Source organism: Bos mutus, chromosome 11 (assembly GCF_027580195.1).
Source record: "Bos mutus isolate GX-2022 chromosome 11, NWIPB_WYAK_1.1, whole genome shotgun sequence".
Lineage (NCBI taxonomy): Eukaryota > Metazoa > Chordata > Mammalia > Artiodactyla > Bovidae > Bos > Bos mutus.
Genome location: NC_091627.1, coordinates 60,250,416 through 60,269,023, shown reverse-complemented (window position 1 = coordinate 60,269,023; position 18,608 = coordinate 60,250,416). Strand labels below are relative to the sequence as shown.

The 18,608-nt window shown below is 40.9% G+C and overlaps 1 protein-coding gene across 2 annotated transcripts; it reads right to left on the bottom strand.

Moving 5' to 3' along the window:
* Window positions 1-6,891: 6,891 nt before the first annotated feature.
* IL1A (interleukin 1 alpha) lies at window positions 6,892-18,185 on the bottom strand. Of its 2 annotated transcripts, none has more exons than XM_005889987.2 (7): window positions 18,096-18,185; window positions 17,409-17,463; window positions 16,044-16,092; window positions 14,166-14,388; window positions 12,476-12,649; window positions 10,641-10,762; window positions 6,892-8,452 (listed from the first exon to the last, which is right to left on the bottom strand). In XM_005889987.2, the coding sequence occupies exons 2-7, from the start codon at window positions 17,453-17,455 to the stop codon at window positions 8,261-8,263; spliced, it is 807 nt and encodes a 268-aa protein (XP_005890049.2). In that variant the 5' UTR covers window positions 17,456-17,463; window positions 18,096-18,185; the 3' UTR covers window positions 6,892-8,260. The 2 variants fall into 2 exon arrangements, with proteins under 2 accessions (XP_005890049.2, XP_070235584.1); XM_070379483.1 differs by having other exon boundaries at window positions 17,409-17,517; window positions 18,096-18,133.
* Window positions 18,186-18,608: the final 423 nt, after the last annotated feature.

The window sequence follows — 18,608 nt, the reverse complement described above, 5'->3', positions numbered from 1 at the left end:
CCTGTGACCATAAGTAAATAAGTGAAAGTTGCTCAGTTAGTCTGACTCTTTGCGACCCCATGACCTGTAGCCTGCCAAGCTCCTCTGTCCATGGAATTCTCCAGGCGAGATACTGTGAACATAGCAAGCCCCATAATAAGAAGAAAGACTCCTTTTCCCTGACAAAGACTTGCCAGTGAAAAGCCAGGGACTCAGTTTATTACAATCCCCTTTCCCCAACTTTCTTTCTCCCCTCTTTATAGAGCATTTTTCTTCACTTGACTTGAATGCGGTGGCTTGCTGTGGTTGCAGACCTCAAATTGCAATTTATGTAATTCTTTATACTGAAGTTGTTTCAAAGTTTAATGAACAAATTATCAACTGCATGCAGTATTTTCCTTGCATTAGTTTCTACAATTAAAAAAAATAGTGTTAAAACTTCTGTTTATAAAAAAAAGAGACATATTTCCTTCTGAATGAAGTCAGCATCCTGTCAGTAAGGAAGAAGGGGAGATGGTGATTGTGTGGACTACTAACAGTGTTCATCATATTCTTCTCTCTCTGATGTCACTTTTAAGATTTTACCTACTATAAACCTACTGACATCTTCCAAATCTGTATCTAGTTCTAACTTCTCTTGAGTTCCAGACACATCATCATCTGCACATTTTACATGGGTGTCCTGCCATTAGCTAAAATCATGTATCTAAAATGGTACTCATTATGTTTTATCCTGGAGCTTAGCACTCCATGCGTGCTCAGTTGTTCACTTGTGTCCAACCCTTATGACCCCATGAATTGCAGCCTGCCAGGCTCCTCTGTCCATGGGATTCTCCAGGCAAGAATGCTGGAGTGGGTTTCTATTTCTTCCTCCTGGGGATCTTCCCCATCCAGGGATCGAATTCATGTGTCCTGCATCTCCCAGATTGGCAGGTGGTTCTTTACCACTAAGCCACCTGGGAAGTATTTCCACCAAAAATACTGATTAAGACACCACTGCTCACCCACTACACTCAGTGCCCACAACCCTGCATCAGGCCACCGCCGACCCATGCCTCCGTAAGAGACTCCTGAATACACATGGGCAAGTCTGGGTCAGTCTCTTTTGGGTCACAGCTCCTTTCACACAAGGTTCTGTTTGTGCCCTCCAAGAGTCTTCTCCAGTCTTGTGTAAGTTCTGGTGACTCTATTGTGGTGTTAATGGCAACCTCTTCCAAGAGGGCTTATGCCATACCCAGGTCTGCTTTACCCAGAGCCCCTGCCCCTGTTGTAGTTCACTGCTGACCTGTACCTCTGCAGGAGACACTCAAACACAGTTCTGTCTCAGTCTCTGTGGGGTCTCTGGGTCCTGGTGTGCACAAGGTGTTTTTGAGCCCTCTTAGCATCTCTTGGACGTGGGGTAGCTCCTCTCGGCCATGCTTCTGCGAGGTCCGTCACAGCTGGCATGCTTCTGCCATGTGGTCCATCGCAGCCAGCGTCAGTTTTCATTCCAATCCCAAAGAAAGGCAGTGCCAAAGAACGGTCAAACTACCACACAACTGCACTCATCTCACCCACTAGTAAAGTAATTCTCAAAATTCTCCAAGCCAGGCTTCAGCAATACGTGAACCGTGAACTTCCAGATGTTCAAGCTGGTTTTAGAAAAGGCAGAGGAACCAGAGATCAAATTGCCAACATCCACTTGATCATCGAAAATGCAAGAGAGTTCCGGAAAAACATCTATTTCTGCTTTATTGACTATGCCAAAGCCTTTGACTGTGTGGATCACAATAAACTGTGGAAAATTCTGAATGAGATGGGAATACCAGACCACCTGACCGGCCTCTTGAGAAACCTATATGCAGGTCAGGAAGCAACAGTTAGAAATGGACATGGAACAACAGATTGGTTCCAAATAGGAAAAGGAGTACGTCAAGGCTGTATATTGTCACCCTGCTTATTTAACTTCTATGCAGAGTACATCATGAGAAACGCTGGGCTGAAAGAAGCACAAGCTGGGATCAAGATTGCTGGGAGAAATACCAATAACCTCAGATATGCAGATGACACCACCCTTATGGCAGAAAGTGAAGAGGAACTCAAAAGCCTCTTGATGAAAGTGAAAGTGGAGAGTGAAAAAGTTGGCTTAAAGCTCAACATTCAGAAAACTAAGATCATGGCATCTGGTCCCATCACTTCCTGGGAAATGGATGGGGAAACAGTGGAAACAGTGTCAGACTTTATTTTTCTGGGCTCCAAAATCACTGCAGATGGTGACTGCAGCCATGAAATTAAAAGACGCTTACTCCTTGGAAGGAAAGTTATGACCAACCTAGATAGCATATTCAAAAGCAGAGACATTACTTTGCCAACAAAGGTCCATCTAGTCAAGGCTATGGTTTTTCCAGTAGTCATGTATGGATGTGAGAGTTGGACTGTGAAGAAAGCTGAGCGCCGAAGAATTGATGCTTTTGAACTGTGGTGTTGGAGAAGACTCTTGAGAGTCCCTTGGACTGCAAGGAGATCCAACCAGTCCATTCTAAAGGAGATCAGTCCTGGGTGTTCATTGGAAGGAATGATGCTAAAGCTGAAACTCCAGTACTTTGGCCACCTCATGTGAAGAGTTGACTCACTGGAAAAGTCTGATGCTGGGAGGGATTGGGGGCAGGAGGAGAAGGGGATGACAGAGGATGAGATGCTGGATGGCATCACTGACTCGATGCACATGAGTTTGGGTGAACTCTGGGAGTTGATGATGGACAGGGAGGCCTGGGGTGCTGCAATTCATAGGGTCGCAAAGAGTTGGACACAACTGAGCAACTGAACTGAACTAAGCATCTCTGGTGGGTGTGGGATTTGATTCTAAACGTGACTTTGCCCTTCCTACAGTCTTGCTGGGGCTTCTTTGTGCTTGGACATGGGGTATTTCCTCAAAGTCGCTCCAGCGCCCTGCAGCCGCTGCTCCAGTGCTGCGCAGCTGCCACTCCAGTGTAGCAATGTGTGCATGGGACCTTTTGAAGGAGGTCGCCATTATCTTCATTACCTCCATCACAGTTTGGCCCCAGGTGGATGAAAGGAAGGGAACACAGCCCCACCAATCAACAGAAAATTGGATTAGAGATTTACTGAGCATCCCTCCCCATCAGGACAAAACCCAGTTTCCCCCTCAGTAAGTCTCCACCATCAGCAAGCTTCCATAAGCCTTATATCCTTCCCCATCAGAGGGAAGACAGACTGAAAACCACAGTCACAGAAAACTAACCAATCTAATCACATGGACCATATCCTTGTCTAACTCAATGAAACTATAAGCCATGCTGTGTAGGGCCACCCAAGATGGTCGGCTCATGGTGGAGAGCTCTGACAAAATGTGGTTCACTGGAGAAGGGAATGGCAAATCACTTCAGTATTCTTGCCTTGAGAACGCCATGAACTGTATGAAAAGGCAAAAAGATAGGACACTGAAAGATAAACTCCCCAGGTTGGTAGGTGCCCAATATGCTACTGGAGATCAGTGAAGAAACAACCCCAGAAAGAATGAAGAGATGGAGCCAAAGCAACAACAACACCCAGCTGTGGATGTGACTGGTGATGGAAGTAAAGTCCGATGCTATAAAGAGCAATATTGCATAGGAACCTGGAATGTTAGGTCCATGAATCAAGGCAAATTGGAAGTGGTCAAACAGGAGATGGCAAGAGTGAATGTTGACATTTTAGGAATCAGCGAACTAAAATGGACTGGACTGTGTGACTTTAACTCAGATGCCCATTACATCTACTACTGTGTGCAAGAATCTCTTAGAAGAAATGGAGTAGTCATCATAGTCAACAAAAGGGTCTGAAATGCAGTACTTGGATGCAATCTCAAAAACAACAGAATGATCTCTGTTTGTTTCCAAGGCAAACCATTCAATATCACAGTAATCCAAGTCTATTCCCTGACCAGTAATGCTGAAGAACCTGAAACTGAATGCTTCTATGAAGAACTTTAAGACCTTCTAGAACTAACACCCAAAAAAGATGTCCTTTTCATTGTAGGGGACTGGCATGCAAAAGTAGGAAGTCAAGAGATACCTGGAGTAAAGGCAAATTTGGCCTTGGAGTACAGAATGAAGCAGGGAAAGGCTAATAGAGTTTTGCTAAGAGAATGCACTGGTCATAGCAAACACCCTCTTCCAACAACACAAGAAAAGACTCTACTCATGACATCATCAGATGGTCAGTACTGAAATCAGATTTATTATACTCTTGCAGCCAAAGATGGAGAAGTTCTATACAGTCAGCAAAAACAAGACTGGGAGCTGACTGTGGCTCAGATCATGAACTCCTTATTGCCAAATTCAGATTTAAATTGAAGAAAGTAGGGAAAACCACCAGAGCATTCAGGTATGACCTAAATCAAATCCCTTATGATTAAACAGTGGAAGTGAGAAATAGATTTAAGGGATTAGATCTGATAGACAGAGTGCCTGAAGAACTATGGAGAGAAGTTCATGACACTGTACAGGAGGCAGTGAGTGATTAAGACCATCCGCAAGAAAAAGAAATGTAAAAAGGCAAAACGGTTGTCTGAGGAGCCTTACAAATAGCTGAGAAAAGAAGAGAAGCCAAAAGCAAAGGAGAAAAGGAAAGATATACCCATTTGAGTGCAGAGTTCCAAAGAATAGCAAGGAGAGATAAGAAAGCCTTCCTCAGTGATCAATGCAAAGAAATAGAGGAAAACAATAGAATGGGAAGGACTAGAGATCTCTTCAAGAAAATTAGAGATACCAAGGGAACATTTCATGCAAAGATGGGCACAATAAAGGACAGAAATGGTATGGACCTAACAGAAGCAGAAGATATTAAGAAGAGGTGGCAAGAATACACAAAAGAACCATACAAAAAGATAATCAGGATGGTGTGATCACTTACCTAGAGCCAGACATCCTGTAATGAGAAGTCAAGTGGGCCTTAGGAAGCATCATTACAAACAAAGCTAGTGAAGGTGATGAAATTCCAGTTGAGCTCTTTCAAATACTAAAAGATGATGCTGTGAAAGTGCTGCAATCAATATGTCAGTAAATTTGGAAAACTCAGCAGTGGCCACAGGACTGGAAAAGGTCAGTTTTCATTCCAATCCCAAAGAAAGGCAGTGCCAAAGAATGCTCAAACTACTGCACAATTGCACTCATCTCACATGCTAGCAAAGTAGTGCTCAAAATTCTCCACGCCAGGCTTCAACAGTATGTAAACTGTGAACTTCCAGATGTTCAAGCTGGATTTAGAAAAGGCAGAGGAACCAGAGATCAAATTGCCAACATCTCTTGGATCATCGAAAAAGCAAGAGTGTTCCAGAAAAACATCTACTTCTGCTTTATTGACTATGCCAAAACCTTTGACTGTGTGGATCACAACAAACTGTGGAAAATTCTTAAAGAGATGGGAATACCAGACTACCTGACCTGTCTCCTGAGAAATCTGTATGCAGGTCAGGAAGCAACAGTTAGAACTGGACATGGAACAGACTGTTCCAAATCAGGAAAGGAGTATGTCAAGCCTGTATATTGTCACCCTGCTTATTTAACTTGTATGCAGAGTACATCACGAGAAATGCTGGGCTGGATGAAGCACAAGCTGGAATCAAGATTGCTGGGAGAAATATCAATAACCTCAGATATGCAGATGACACCACCCTTATGGCAGAAAGTGAAGAACTAAAGAGCCTCTTGATGAAAGAGGAGAATGAAAAAGTTGGCTTAAAGCTCAACACTCAGAAGACTAAGATCATTGCATCTGGTCCCATCACTGCATGGCAAATAGATGGGGAAACAATGGAAACAGTGAGAGACTTTATTTTTTGGAGCTCCAAAATCACTGCAGATGGTGACTGCAGCCATGAAATTAAAAGATGCTTGCTCCTTGGAAGAAAAGTTATGACCAACCTAGATAGCATATTCAAAAGCAGAGACATTACTTTGCCAACAAAGTTCCGTCTAGTCAAAGCTTTGGTTTTTCCAGTTGTCATATATGGATGTGAGAGTTGGACTGTGAAGAAAGCTGAGTGCTGAAGAATTGATGCTTTTGAACTGTGGTGTTGGAGAAGACTCTTGAGAGTCCCTTGGACTGCAAGGAGATCCAACTAGTCCACCCTAAAGGAAATCAGTCCTGAATATTCACTGGAAGGACTGATGTTGAAGCAGAAACTCCAACACTTTGGCCACCTGATGCGAAGAGGTGACTCATTTGAAAAGACCCTGATGCTGAGAAAGATTGAAGGCAGGAGGAGAAGGGGATGATAGAGGATGAGATGGTTGGATGGCATCACCAACTCAATGGACATGAGTTTAAGTAAACTCCGGGAGTTAGTGATGGACGGGGAAGCCTGGTGTGCTGCAGTCATGGGGTCGCAAAGAGTCGGACATGACTGAGTGACTGAACTGAACTGAACTGAACTGAGCTCACCCACTCTGCAATAGCGGGAAACTGCGAATCATCTTGAACTACTCCTTTCCCATTAATTCCCACATCTAATTCCAAGATCTCTTGATTTCAACTTTTTCCAACTCAACATACTTTGTATTCATGCTTTCCAAAAGGATTCATTAGTCTTTAATGTGGTTCTGAATGTGTGAATTTGTATAAACACATGAACACACATGCTGCGTTTAATACAAGTTTTAAATGAACCAGGGAATATTATCATTCCTAATGCCATTTATGCATACTGATAAGCTAAAAAAGAGGAGAGAAAAAGCATAAAATCTGGGTTTAGTTTTGTAAAGTAATACTAATTATAGTTATTTTTATGAATTCTTATCATTTGTTCCTAATTATACCATGAAGTAAACTAATGGTTAAAATGTGCCAGATTTATTTTTTTAAGCTTTATTCAATTATGATTGATAATAATGTGTCAGTTCTCATTGTTGATGGTAATGTAACACTACGATTGGATCATAACTTTTAGAACCTAGAAGGAACATTGCTTATGTTCCAGAAACGAAAGTTTAGATAACGCTTGTTTCATGGTTGCTAAAGTTAAGTTCATCCCATTTTAGCTAGTAGGATTTGATAACAGATGAAACTGAGTAACACAAAAATGCCAAATCAAGTTTAAAGGCAGAGGAGTGAAAGATTTTGGCCAATTACCATCTCAGACAAACAAGGCAATTAATATAAATTTATTATCATAATCACAGGGCTCCCAGGTACTGGAATACAGAAGTTCATGACAATGGAAAAGGCACTTTGAACCAAAGTGCGTTAGTACCTCGGACTTACTCAGCCTAGAAAACACTGTCTACTATTATTGAAGATACCTGGTCATACTCAGAGATTGCAAGGAATTGCCATAAATATAATAATATGTTATAAATAATGATATCTTAGAAATAATGCTTATAAATATATATGCATATAAATAATAACTTGAAATAACATTTCATGCTTTGCATTTTTCTTGAGGCTCAGCTTCAAGAAAAATTTTACTTAAATGAACTCATTGGCATAAAATACTGTTGAGGTAGGAGGGCTATAGTCATCATTACCTTGATTTTGAAGATGGTCAAACTGAGACCCCGGAGAAGGCAATGGCACCCCACTCCAGTACTCTTGCCTGGAAAATCCCATGGACAGAGGAGCCTGGTAGGCTGCAGTCCATGGGGTCGCTAAGAGTCGGACATGACTGAGCGACTTCACTTTCACTTTTCACTTCATGCATTGGAGAAGGAAATGACAACCCACTCCAGTGTTCTTGCCTGGAGAATCCCAGGGACTGCGGAGCCTGGTGGGCTGCCATCTATGGGGTCGCACAGAGTTGGACATGACTGAAGTGACTTAGCAGCAGCAGCAGCAGCAGCAAACTGAGACCCCAGAAACTTATAGTATTTGATAAAGGGTCCATCAGTGGCTTAAAAGTAGAAGCTGAGCAGTTGGAATGAAATTGTGTGTCCACGGCTTATTCCAACTGCTGTCATGGGTATTAGTATTCTTATGCCTTAGTTTACTCATCTATAATATGGAAAGAACCTTTTGTAGCCACAGATAGTAGCCTCAGTCCTCCCAAGATTATTGTGCAGAATAATAATTAAATTGATTGGTAGTTTGCAAAGTATAGGGTGTTCTTTAAATAACAAGCAACATTATATGTTAGTGTTGGACTTTGTGTTCTCTCTTACAAAGAGAGTAAACATTCATTTAGAATTACAAAAGCTCAGCACATGCTCAGCGAGTGACTAACACTGAAGGGCTCGACTCCTTCATGTACATAGTACATACGGATGGTCACCACTTTACAAGTAAGTAGAGTGCACAGTCAAGGCTATTTTTCCAATATCTGAAAGTCAGTGATCGAGGGCGGCCCACTTGCCATGTGCACCAGTTTTTCTTGCTTTGTGGCAATAAACAACTTTGGATGGGCAACTGATTTGAAGTAGTCCATAGAGCCATGCTTTTCCCAGAAGAAGAGGAGGTTGGTCTCATCTTTGATGATTTTGGGTGTCTCAGGCATCTCCTAGGATACAGAGAACAAAGATCTGTTAGAGAACAAGAAGATGCTAAAAAAAGAAGTGACCTCAATCCTTTGGCATTTGGCCTTCGTGAGAAACACAGCACTTTAGGACTATGACTACGTAACATGATGATACAAGTTCTTCATTTGTTCATTCCAAAAGCGTTCATTACATGCCTATTAGATGTATGGCCCCATCTATTCATAATAATTAATTTCCTTAGTTAAGTGGAGAGAAATCCAATTTCATCATGCAGATTGCCAAGTACACTAGTGTCTCGTTGTATCCTGGCAGGTAGGGTGAAACATCGCCTCTAACACGGGCATAAAGCATTATCAAATTAGTGCTCAAATCTGAGCACTAATGACTCTAAGCCCTGAAAACCTTTTGACCTCTAAATGTCCAAAGCATACTTTGGGAAAATAATTTAGAATTCAGACATGTTTATCTCTGTATTTAAGTCAACAATTGAAAGTAAAAAAAAAAAAAAACCCACCTCAACACACACAACTTCCCAGGCATATCAGCAGTCCTTTGATATGCAATCCTTTGAAAGGCAATCCTTTCAAGACAATTTTTTGACAGTTGTAATCTCTTTAGATCATACTCCTCTTGTGAGTATGAGAAAAGTCTAAAAGTGCTTTCATGGAAAAACAAAATTCAAATTCTAACTTGAGATGCTTCTCTGTTCTTTTAATCTAAAAGAACTAAACATCCTTTTGAGGTTTCCCTGGGGTTTTCAATGTCAACAAGGATTTTGTTTTCCAAACCTATTTTTCTCCTGTTTTTTCCCCCCATCTCAGTAAATGGAATCTCCCCTCTTCCTTCTGTTGGTTCAATTTCCCAAATATAACCAGATTCTGTCTCCTTCTTTTCACTTGTCTCACAATTCTCCTCACTCACCCCAACTGTTATTACAGCATCCTAATTGGACTCTATTGCCTCCTTTCTATTCTATTCTCCAAGTTAGAAAAAATATACAAAAACAGGACACTTCTCAGTTTGAATTCCTTTCCTCTACTTATCTTTCCTCTTTTGCAGAGTACCCTAGCTTCCAGATCCTTGGGTGTTCCTTCTGATCTTTAAAACTCGCCTGTAACCTCTTGAAGGTCTAGGGCTAGGCGCACTCAGACCTCTCTATTTGGAATGCTCGCCCCATCACCCCTTTGATGGTATACTCCTTTCTATTGACAGCTCTCATCTCACAGGGAGCTCTGTCTAAACAGTACGGTCCTATTTTCTCTCTCAGCACACTGTTCATTGGCTTTACAGCATCTTGCCCTTTTTTTTGCTGGTCATTTGGCTCATCTACTGTCTGTGTCCCTTGGAAGATTGAGTTCTATAAGACTTTGGCTCACTACTGTCTACTGAGCTGTTTGACACTCTGCTTGAAAACCGGAAGGCTCTCAATAAACAACGTTTGTTGAATGAATTCACGATTGAAGCTACTGCCCTACTCTGTAGACATCACTTTCATCTCACTTGATCCAGGAAAGAAACACATGCACCCACATAAATCCTAGTTAGGGAGGGACTGGGTGGTGAATTATACATTTAGTGAATAAGAGTCATCTACTAGTCAGTGGAGAAACATTTGGCTGTAGTGGGCATGTGTTTATGTCTTTATGTTCGGACGGGAAGGTGGTAGTGGAGATGAGGCTGATGACACAGAAAAATGGCACCGATGAAGAGAGGGAGGAGGTGGAGTCAGAAGGCCAGGGTTCGGGGCTTGGCTCACAGCTTTTTGCTTTGTACCCTTCGACAGGTGATTCATCCTCCCTAATCTCAGTGGCTTACTGAATTTCTTAGAGGCAGACTCCATTGTCCTAACGCCTACTATCACGTAGGTCAGGTAAGTGTCAGTAGAGCTCAAAGAGGGATGGAATAAATAGATGCCCAGGAATGGGAGGTGAATAAGGATCAGGCAGGGAAAAGAGCAAGAAGAAGGCAATTTCCCTTTTATGTACTTTGCCACTGCCATCTTGCTCCATCTTGCTGTCTCACAGATCCTGCCTAGAACTGCCTCTGGGGATAGTGGGTCAGAAGTAGGATGGGAAGGTAGGTAGGCAGGTGAAACTGTGGTAGGAAGGAAAGAACTGGGTCATCCTGCTATGGGTGTCTGCCTCTTGGGATCATCTACAAATGCATGGGCTGTAAATGAAGGTAAATTGGAGACTGGGAACAACTGACCTTTAGCAAGACGGGTTCGTCTTCATTTTGAGCACTCACAAACAGTTGAGTTTTTGAGATTCTTAGAGTCACAGGAAGCTGAGAATCCTCTTCTGATACATAAGCAACCATGTCAAATTTCACTGGCAAAGAGAAAAGCCAAAAAAGAAAGTAAATCCATTGTATTTGTATAAAATCAAGTGTTCATGAAGATGCTGTGTGTGTGTGTGTGTGTGTGTGTGTAGTTATGTCCCCAACTATGATGTAAGTACCTGAAGCTCAGAAATGGAATTTATATTGATACATCTTTGTATCCCTCACAATGTCTGCCATATTCACTAGGCAAGTAAATACCTAATGACTTTAGAATTTTCTATGTTGAACGAATGTTTGTGGGTGGAGTATTATTGAATCTCTTATAATTATGTTAATGGGATAAGACCCTGGAATTTGTGAAGTCATGAGTAAAATGGGGAGATTTAGGGAAGCTGATCCATTCATATGTTGCTAAGAATAGTGAAAAGCAGTTCAGCTTTCCTTAGAAAGCAATGCTTAATAAGAGCTGTAAAATTATTTATGCCTAGAAATCCAGCATTTGGAATATGCTCCAAAGAAATATCCTCATAGGAAAAGAAATAATTTATACAAAGACATGTGCAACTGAATTATTTAGAGGAAACCCTGGACACCTGCATAGCAACATGACTGAATATCCTAGTGCCATTAAAAATGGCAAATAACATATACTCTGTCCATATATGGGCAAATTATGTGAAATAATATCAAATAGGAAAACAATTTATTTTGTAGAACACAAGATAATTTGTGAATGTCATAGAGTTGAAAGCATGTTAGCTGAAATATACCCAATCAGAAACAGCCCTGCTTGTTAGCACAGAGTAACCTCTTTTGATCTCTGGAAATCATATTGTTTACTGATGACATGTCCTTAAGCTAAAAATATGTGCAACATGGAAGCTGGCTCGGTGTAACAAAATTTCTTGGATCCTAAATTTCATTCTTCAGAACACATGCAAATCTTCCTGTTTTTTTTTTTTTCCTTTAAAATTATTGGGTGCTTTGCATCACAATTATGTTATCAAAGATAAGGATTCTTTCTAGTTTGGTGTTATTAGGAAGTTTGATCAGCAGGCTCCTCATTGGCTTCTGAGTAAATTTGGGTAAGTCATTATATATTTCTGAGACTCAGTTTCCTTACCTTTAAAATCTGAGGATAAGAGTGTCTCAGAGAACCAAGGGAGATAATACCTCAGAAAGCTTTTTACTGCACTTAGTGCTTTCAGAGCTAGGACACTTGTTAAAGCTTTCAGATTTGGCTGAAGTTTCTGGCCTAACCCAGAAGTTTTTTTTTTTTTTTAAACCGGGGGTGAAGTGCTTCATGTGCAAAGCCAGGAATCTAGAAAGGTTTATTCTTTAAAAGCAGAAAGCTTAAAAGAAATGCAGAAATAAAAAGGTGAGAAGAGGGCTTCCCTGGTGGCTCAATGGTAAAAGAATCCGCCTGTGAATGTGAGAGACAAGGGTTTGATCCCTGGTCCGGGAAGATCTCACATGTGGTGGACAACTATTTAGCCACTGCTTGAGAGCCCAGGAACCACAACTACTGAGCCCTTGTGCTACGACTGCTGAAGGCTGAGTCCCCCATAACCCCATGCTCTCCAACAAGAGAAGCTACCATAATGAGAAGCCAGAGCACTGCAGCTAGAGAGTAGGCCCTGCTCCCCACAACTAGAGAAAAGCTCTTGCAGCAATGAAGACCCAGCACAGCCAAAAATAAATACATTAAAAAAATCATTTTTTTTTTTAAAGATGGGGAGATGACAGAATTGTCCATTTACCTGCCTCCTCCAGATTATTTAATGTAGTAGCCGTCAGGTATGGACCTGACATATCTCGAATTATACTTTGATTGAGGGCGTCGTTCAGGATGCATTCCTGGCGGATGACTCTCATAAAGTTGTATTTCACGTTACTCTGGAAGCTGTAATGTGCTGATCTGGGCTTGATGATTTCTAAAACCATTATCACAAGCTTAGATTAATGTCCAAGTACAAACACAGATGATGTATCTTCTCTAATACAAGCATACAAAGTAGTTATTGAAGGCACCTGAAGAATATCCCAAGGGAGGTGAGGAAATTGACATAGAAGTGAAATCACCCTATCAGCGGAATTATTTCAGGATTACCCCTGTGGTTGCTGCTGCTGCTGCTGCTAAGTTGCTTCAGTAGTTTCCGACTCTGTGCGACCCCAGAGATGGAAGCCCACCAGGCTCCCCTGTGGTTACTTATCTCTAAAAACTTTGATTCTTCCGGCAATGGTGGGTTTTTTTTTTAAGAGATCACATGTACAACTTTTTTGGTTGTTTGAAGGTTTGGAAGTAACTGGGAAGACTCCTTGTATTCTTCAACTACATTTTCAAATGAATGCACCCTGAGAAAAGAATCCACTAAAAATTTTATATGTCACTGAGGTGCCAGTATAAATGTCTGCCATCTTTTTGCTTTAAAAAAGTTTTTTTTTTTTTTCTATCTACCACCTTTCTGAACGGTGGTATGTTTCAAAGCTTTACAAATCTTCATGGCTCTGAATAATTTTACTTCCAGGAATCTTTTATCACTGAGGAAATATATGATGACAGAAATCAAGATTTATTACAGAAAAGACTGTAAGGAAAGTAATGTAGTGCTAGCAGTGGTAAACTCTGTGGGGTAGTGTAAGTAATTTTATTTTTTTTCCTTGTATTTTCTAGGTGAACACGTGTGATCAACTGTTACTTTAAAAATATTAGATTTATAATTCACGAAGAGGCTTGTACAGAAGAGGCATGGGAGAAAACTCATGACATCTATAGTCAGGTAGAAGTGATATGATTTGATGCTCTACCCTTACACACTGTGAGATTTTGGGCAGGTCACTATCTCACTGAGCTTAGTTTCCTCACATATAAAATGAGAATGCAGGGTTGTCTGAAGGTTAGAGATAATGCAATCATTAATAAGTTAGTAGTGTTTGTAGTATTAGCAAAAGTAATAATAACAATAATAGCGAACATTTATTAGGTATTTTCTATGTGCCAGGCATTATTTTCGTTCAGAAGCTAGCAAGTGTTGACTCATTTAATCTTCACAACAAGTAGGGGCTTGGATTAACTCCATTTACAGTAGAGGAGACCGAAGAACAGAAAGGTTAAGTAACTTGCCCAAGACATAACTAGTATGTGGGACAGCATAACTTGTAAGTGGTCACTCACTAACGGTATATAATTACTTTCTGCCAACAGGCTAGAAGTCACATGACTTAATCATATGGCCACCAAGTAAGCCTGTGAGCACATATGCTAAGCTCAAGTACCTACTGCTCTCTGCCCTTTGCAGAAGGATAAAAATTAATTTTATTTCTTATAATTATCAAATGGGTGGTTGCCCTCTTGTTACTCTGATTTTAGGTTTTATTTTCCCCTGTACTCTGCTGTCTGCATTTTCTTGAAAACAGAAAACAAGGATATTATTGTGTTTGACCCCTTACCTTCTTCTGTGTTATTGGCAATGGCTTCCAGGTCATCATCGGTGATGAACTGATTTAAACTCAACCGTCTCTTCTTCAGAATCTTCCCACTGGCTGCCACCATCACCACATTCTCCTTGAAGCTAAGCTTGGATGTCTTAGAGGTTTCCGAGGTACCCAGGGACATAAACTTATTCATCTGGTCCTCACGAAGTGGCTCATAGCTTGCATCATAGAAGGACTTCTGCGATGAAGGAAAATAGAAACTAAGAGGCCAGTGAACAAGACTCCTTTACAGTAGGAGTTTTATTCAACAGTCTCAGAGAGAAGAGTGGCCATTTTGGCCTTGGCAACCCACGTTTCATTGGACTTTCTCTCCCCCCACTCTCCTTCCCCCTTTCCTCTGTATCCCTCCCCTTTCCCCTTTTCCTCCCACCTCTCCTTTTAGGATTTCCCTCAAAGGATGTGATCTTGGCAAGGTTTTTTGTTATCCCTCTTCAGACTCAAAAATGAGACCTTGTTATACTTAGTGAAGTAAGTCAGAGAAAGACAAATACTGTATGTTATCACTTACATGTAGAATCTAAAAAATAATACATGGCTTCCCTGGTGGCTCAGTGGTAAAGAATCCCCCTAACAAGGCTCACTTCCACAGGAAGCTCTGTGGAGCAATTAAGCCCCTATGCCACAACTGTTGAGCCTGTGCTCTAGTGCTCGGGAACCACAACTACTGAGCTCACACGCCGCGGCTACTGAAGCCCATGCGCCCTAGGGCCCACGCTCTGCAGCAGGAGAAGCCACCCCATGGAGAAGCCCGAGCACTGCAACAAAGAGTTGCCACTGCTTGCTGCAACTAGAAAAAAGCCCTCGCAGCAGTGACCCAGAACAGTCAAACATAAATAAATAAAATTATTTAAAAAATAACTTGAAAATACAATGAACCCATATACAGATTAGCAATAAACTCACAGACATAGAAAACAAACTTAATGGTTACTAAAGGGGAGAGGGAAGGTGAGGAGGGATGAATTAGGGGTATGAGATTAGTAAATTCAAACTACTATGCATAAAATAGATAAGCAACAAAGATATACTACATAACACAGGAAATTATATTCAGTATCTTGTAATAACCTATATCAGAAAATCATCAGAAAAAAATGTATCACTGTACTCTACTCCTGCAGCTAACACAGTATTGTAAATCAACTACACTTCGGTAAAAAAAAAAAAAGATGTTGTGATGAGACAGGTCTTCAAGTGATGCTAGTGGGTAACTTAGCCTTCCTGTTAGTTCTTCCCAGAAGGCTAAACGTCTACTTGACAAGGCTCAAATATTTTAGGAATACTCCTTTAGATACAGATACAGCTTTTAGAGTCACTATCAAAGACACACAAAGCAGGACCTATACTGTTTTGTGGTCTCTTAGCGAAATAACACAGAATCTGAATGACTGCAGATTTTTTACTTTCAGTTGGCCTGCTTCCTCCACCTCAGCTTCATGGACTATTAGATCTAGAAAGCGATCTCTAATCTCTGGAGCTGATGTTAGAGAGGATATCCACAACATATCATTTAAGACCCCTGGGGAAGTAGCCCAAGGGGGCTGGCCCGGGAGGGCATAAGCAACTTTCTGATGGAAGGCTGACCCAGGAGATTTCATTCTTGGAGTTTCAGGTTCGTTCTGCTCTGTTCTGGGAAAATCCACTGAGATGAAGGGTGCCATCAGCTGTTAGTCTAGAGAAGGAGCTGGCCTCACTTATCATGAAGAAATGAATCTCTCTGGACTTCTAGTGAAGGCAAAACAAATGCATCTAAGATTCAAGCTGTTGCTGTTCTAGTAGAGAAAATACTGTGTACGGATAGCAATCTTCTAAGAATTACAGTCATTTGCTTACCTGATTGAGAGAGAGGTGGTCAATTTCAGAAGTGTAGTCTTCATTTTCACTGTTAAACAAGATGATGAGAATTTAATTCTGTTTGTTGTATCACTACATTCACTGGGCAACATATTTTAATGACCAAACTAGCCTTGGGTAACACACATGCATAGCCATTATTGTCATCTTTGAAAATTAAGGACTTCTATGCATTCACATCCATACAGTAATTTGTACCTGATAATCTGAAATTAGTAATCATCAGGCCAGGCCTTGAACTTTACTTGTATTCTATCGATAAAAATGAGGCTTGGCCAATTTACTATATAGCACAGGTACTGTAACCTATAATGGAATATAATCTGAAATACATATATACATATATAACTGAATCACTTTGCTGTACACCTGAAACTAACACAACTTTGTAAGCTAGCTATACTTCAATTAAAAAATTTTTTAAATTAGCTCCCCCTTCACCAAAATAAACAAATAAATGAGGCTTGGCTAACGGATTGAAGAGTGGTAATTGAATTTCAGGGAAAAAATTTAAACTTAAGAGAGAAATCCTTTTGAAGCACTTCATCTAAATTTGAATCAAATAGGTTATTTGTTACACTTTGCTTTCATGTATTCACTAAAACAGATTTAATCACTTATACTTTGCAAAACATGCAGGCAATATTTCCACTGTCTACTTTGTGTTAGTGTGTAGGTAATGTGGAACACTGCATCTGTTTAAGGTGTTCTACAAGTTAAACTTTTTATTTATTATCTTTCTTTCGCGTCTGAATGAGACTGACTGCGTAGGTTTCACATGCTCAAATTGCTGTGAAGCCATTTCCCATTCCAGATTGAGATCAAGAAGTTTTCCTAAGAAAGGTTTCTCTTTCTGACAATCTATTACTGTAGCAGGGCATGTGAATTTGACTGAAGCTGGGTCTAAGTAGATGTTGAGAATTGCTAGGAGTCAGGAGACCTTAAAAGTAATCTTTCTAAAATGGTCATCTCCCTGTCAACAATTTCACCTTGGTTTACCTACTAGATGCTTAATTTCCCTGAGTCTTCTCTGAATCTGCCCTGACTTCAGAGATAGAACACATCTCTACAGCCTCTACTGGTCTTGCCCCATTGATAGTTACTGTAATCCTAGCTGAATTCTTTCTTTCTTTTTAAAAAATATTTATTTTATTTACTTGGCTCAGCCAGGTCTTAATTGCAGCATGTGGGATCTAGTTCCCTGACCAGGGATGGAACCCTGGGTCCCCTGCATTGGGAGCACACAGTCTTACCCACTGGACTCCCTGGCAAATCCCTCCTAGCTGGATTCTAATGTGCCTTGCTTCCCTCATTAAGTCACAAGAGACAGAATCTCTTTTCTACCTGTAACAGTTCTTCAGGTCTTCAAAGAGGTCAGGGACTTTGGCCATCTTCACTTCTGCAACAGAAAACACCAGTAGCTGTCCGTCTGGCCATTGTGTGAATAAGACACCTGCAAGGGGAACCACCTCCCTTCTAAGACACTTAATGAATGACTGAGCTCACACCCAGCATTCTTCTTTTCACTCCCTTTGAATGATCTGCATATGTATTTGCCTCCTCTGCTAGACTGTAAACTTCTGTTAGAATCTCGGTATCTCTTAGGCATCCAACCCAATGCATTGCATTTGGTAGGCATTTGATGAAAATTTGAATAAGTAAAAAATCAAAACTGAAAAACCTCAACAAGCATGAAATATTTAATTTATACAGTTGCAAGAGAGAGAAAGAGTTAGAAATTCCCAGTTTTCTCTGAATAGTTTTTGATAGCAGAGAGTACCCCCAAAGGAAGGCTTGGCTGTAATCTCATGCTCTCATAGGAAACCAGTTCCTCTGTTGCTCAATTTCCCACCAGCAGAGAGAGAATCATTTTCTGAAATCTGACTATGATTCTAATTCACCCGCCAAAGCAGAGTGGGACGGCAAAGGAAGGAAGAGGCTTCAACTTCAGAGAGGGCAATTTGAGAGATCACAGCCAAGGAGGAAAAGCAAAAAATACTATAAGAGCCAAACATGTGATAAGGACGATACCTTTGCTGAACCGAGCTAGCAACAATGAGATGACTGGCTCCCTCGTCTTCGCGTGGAGGCTTGAACTGAGTCAGGCTACTTCGCCTTTTGTCTGCTCCGGAGTGGGCGTGGCCACGATTGCGATTGCGTCACTGGGAATTTACAAGAATTCTGTTTTGTATGTCAGTTCATTCAACCTATACCGGTCCAAATAATGACAAATTATATACTTGAATATAGTGTTTCCAGGAAAAATTCCTAGAGATTCCAGGAGTTTCTGACTTGATTCATTTATTTATTGCTTTTGCTGTTAACAGTTTTAAACGTGTGGTCTTAGAAAAGGGGGAAAGAGCAAGAAATTTAAATTTCTAAAAGTATTTGGTGGGGGAGGGAGGGAAAAGTCCTCAAAGCAGAATTGTAGATGGTTAGAGTTGGAGGGGTGCTTAGAAGCTTGTGTTTCGGCTTAATTCGTTTATTGCACCCCGGGGCTGAGTATGACTTGACAGCCCCTGGCAGCTAAGGAGTGGGTCTTGA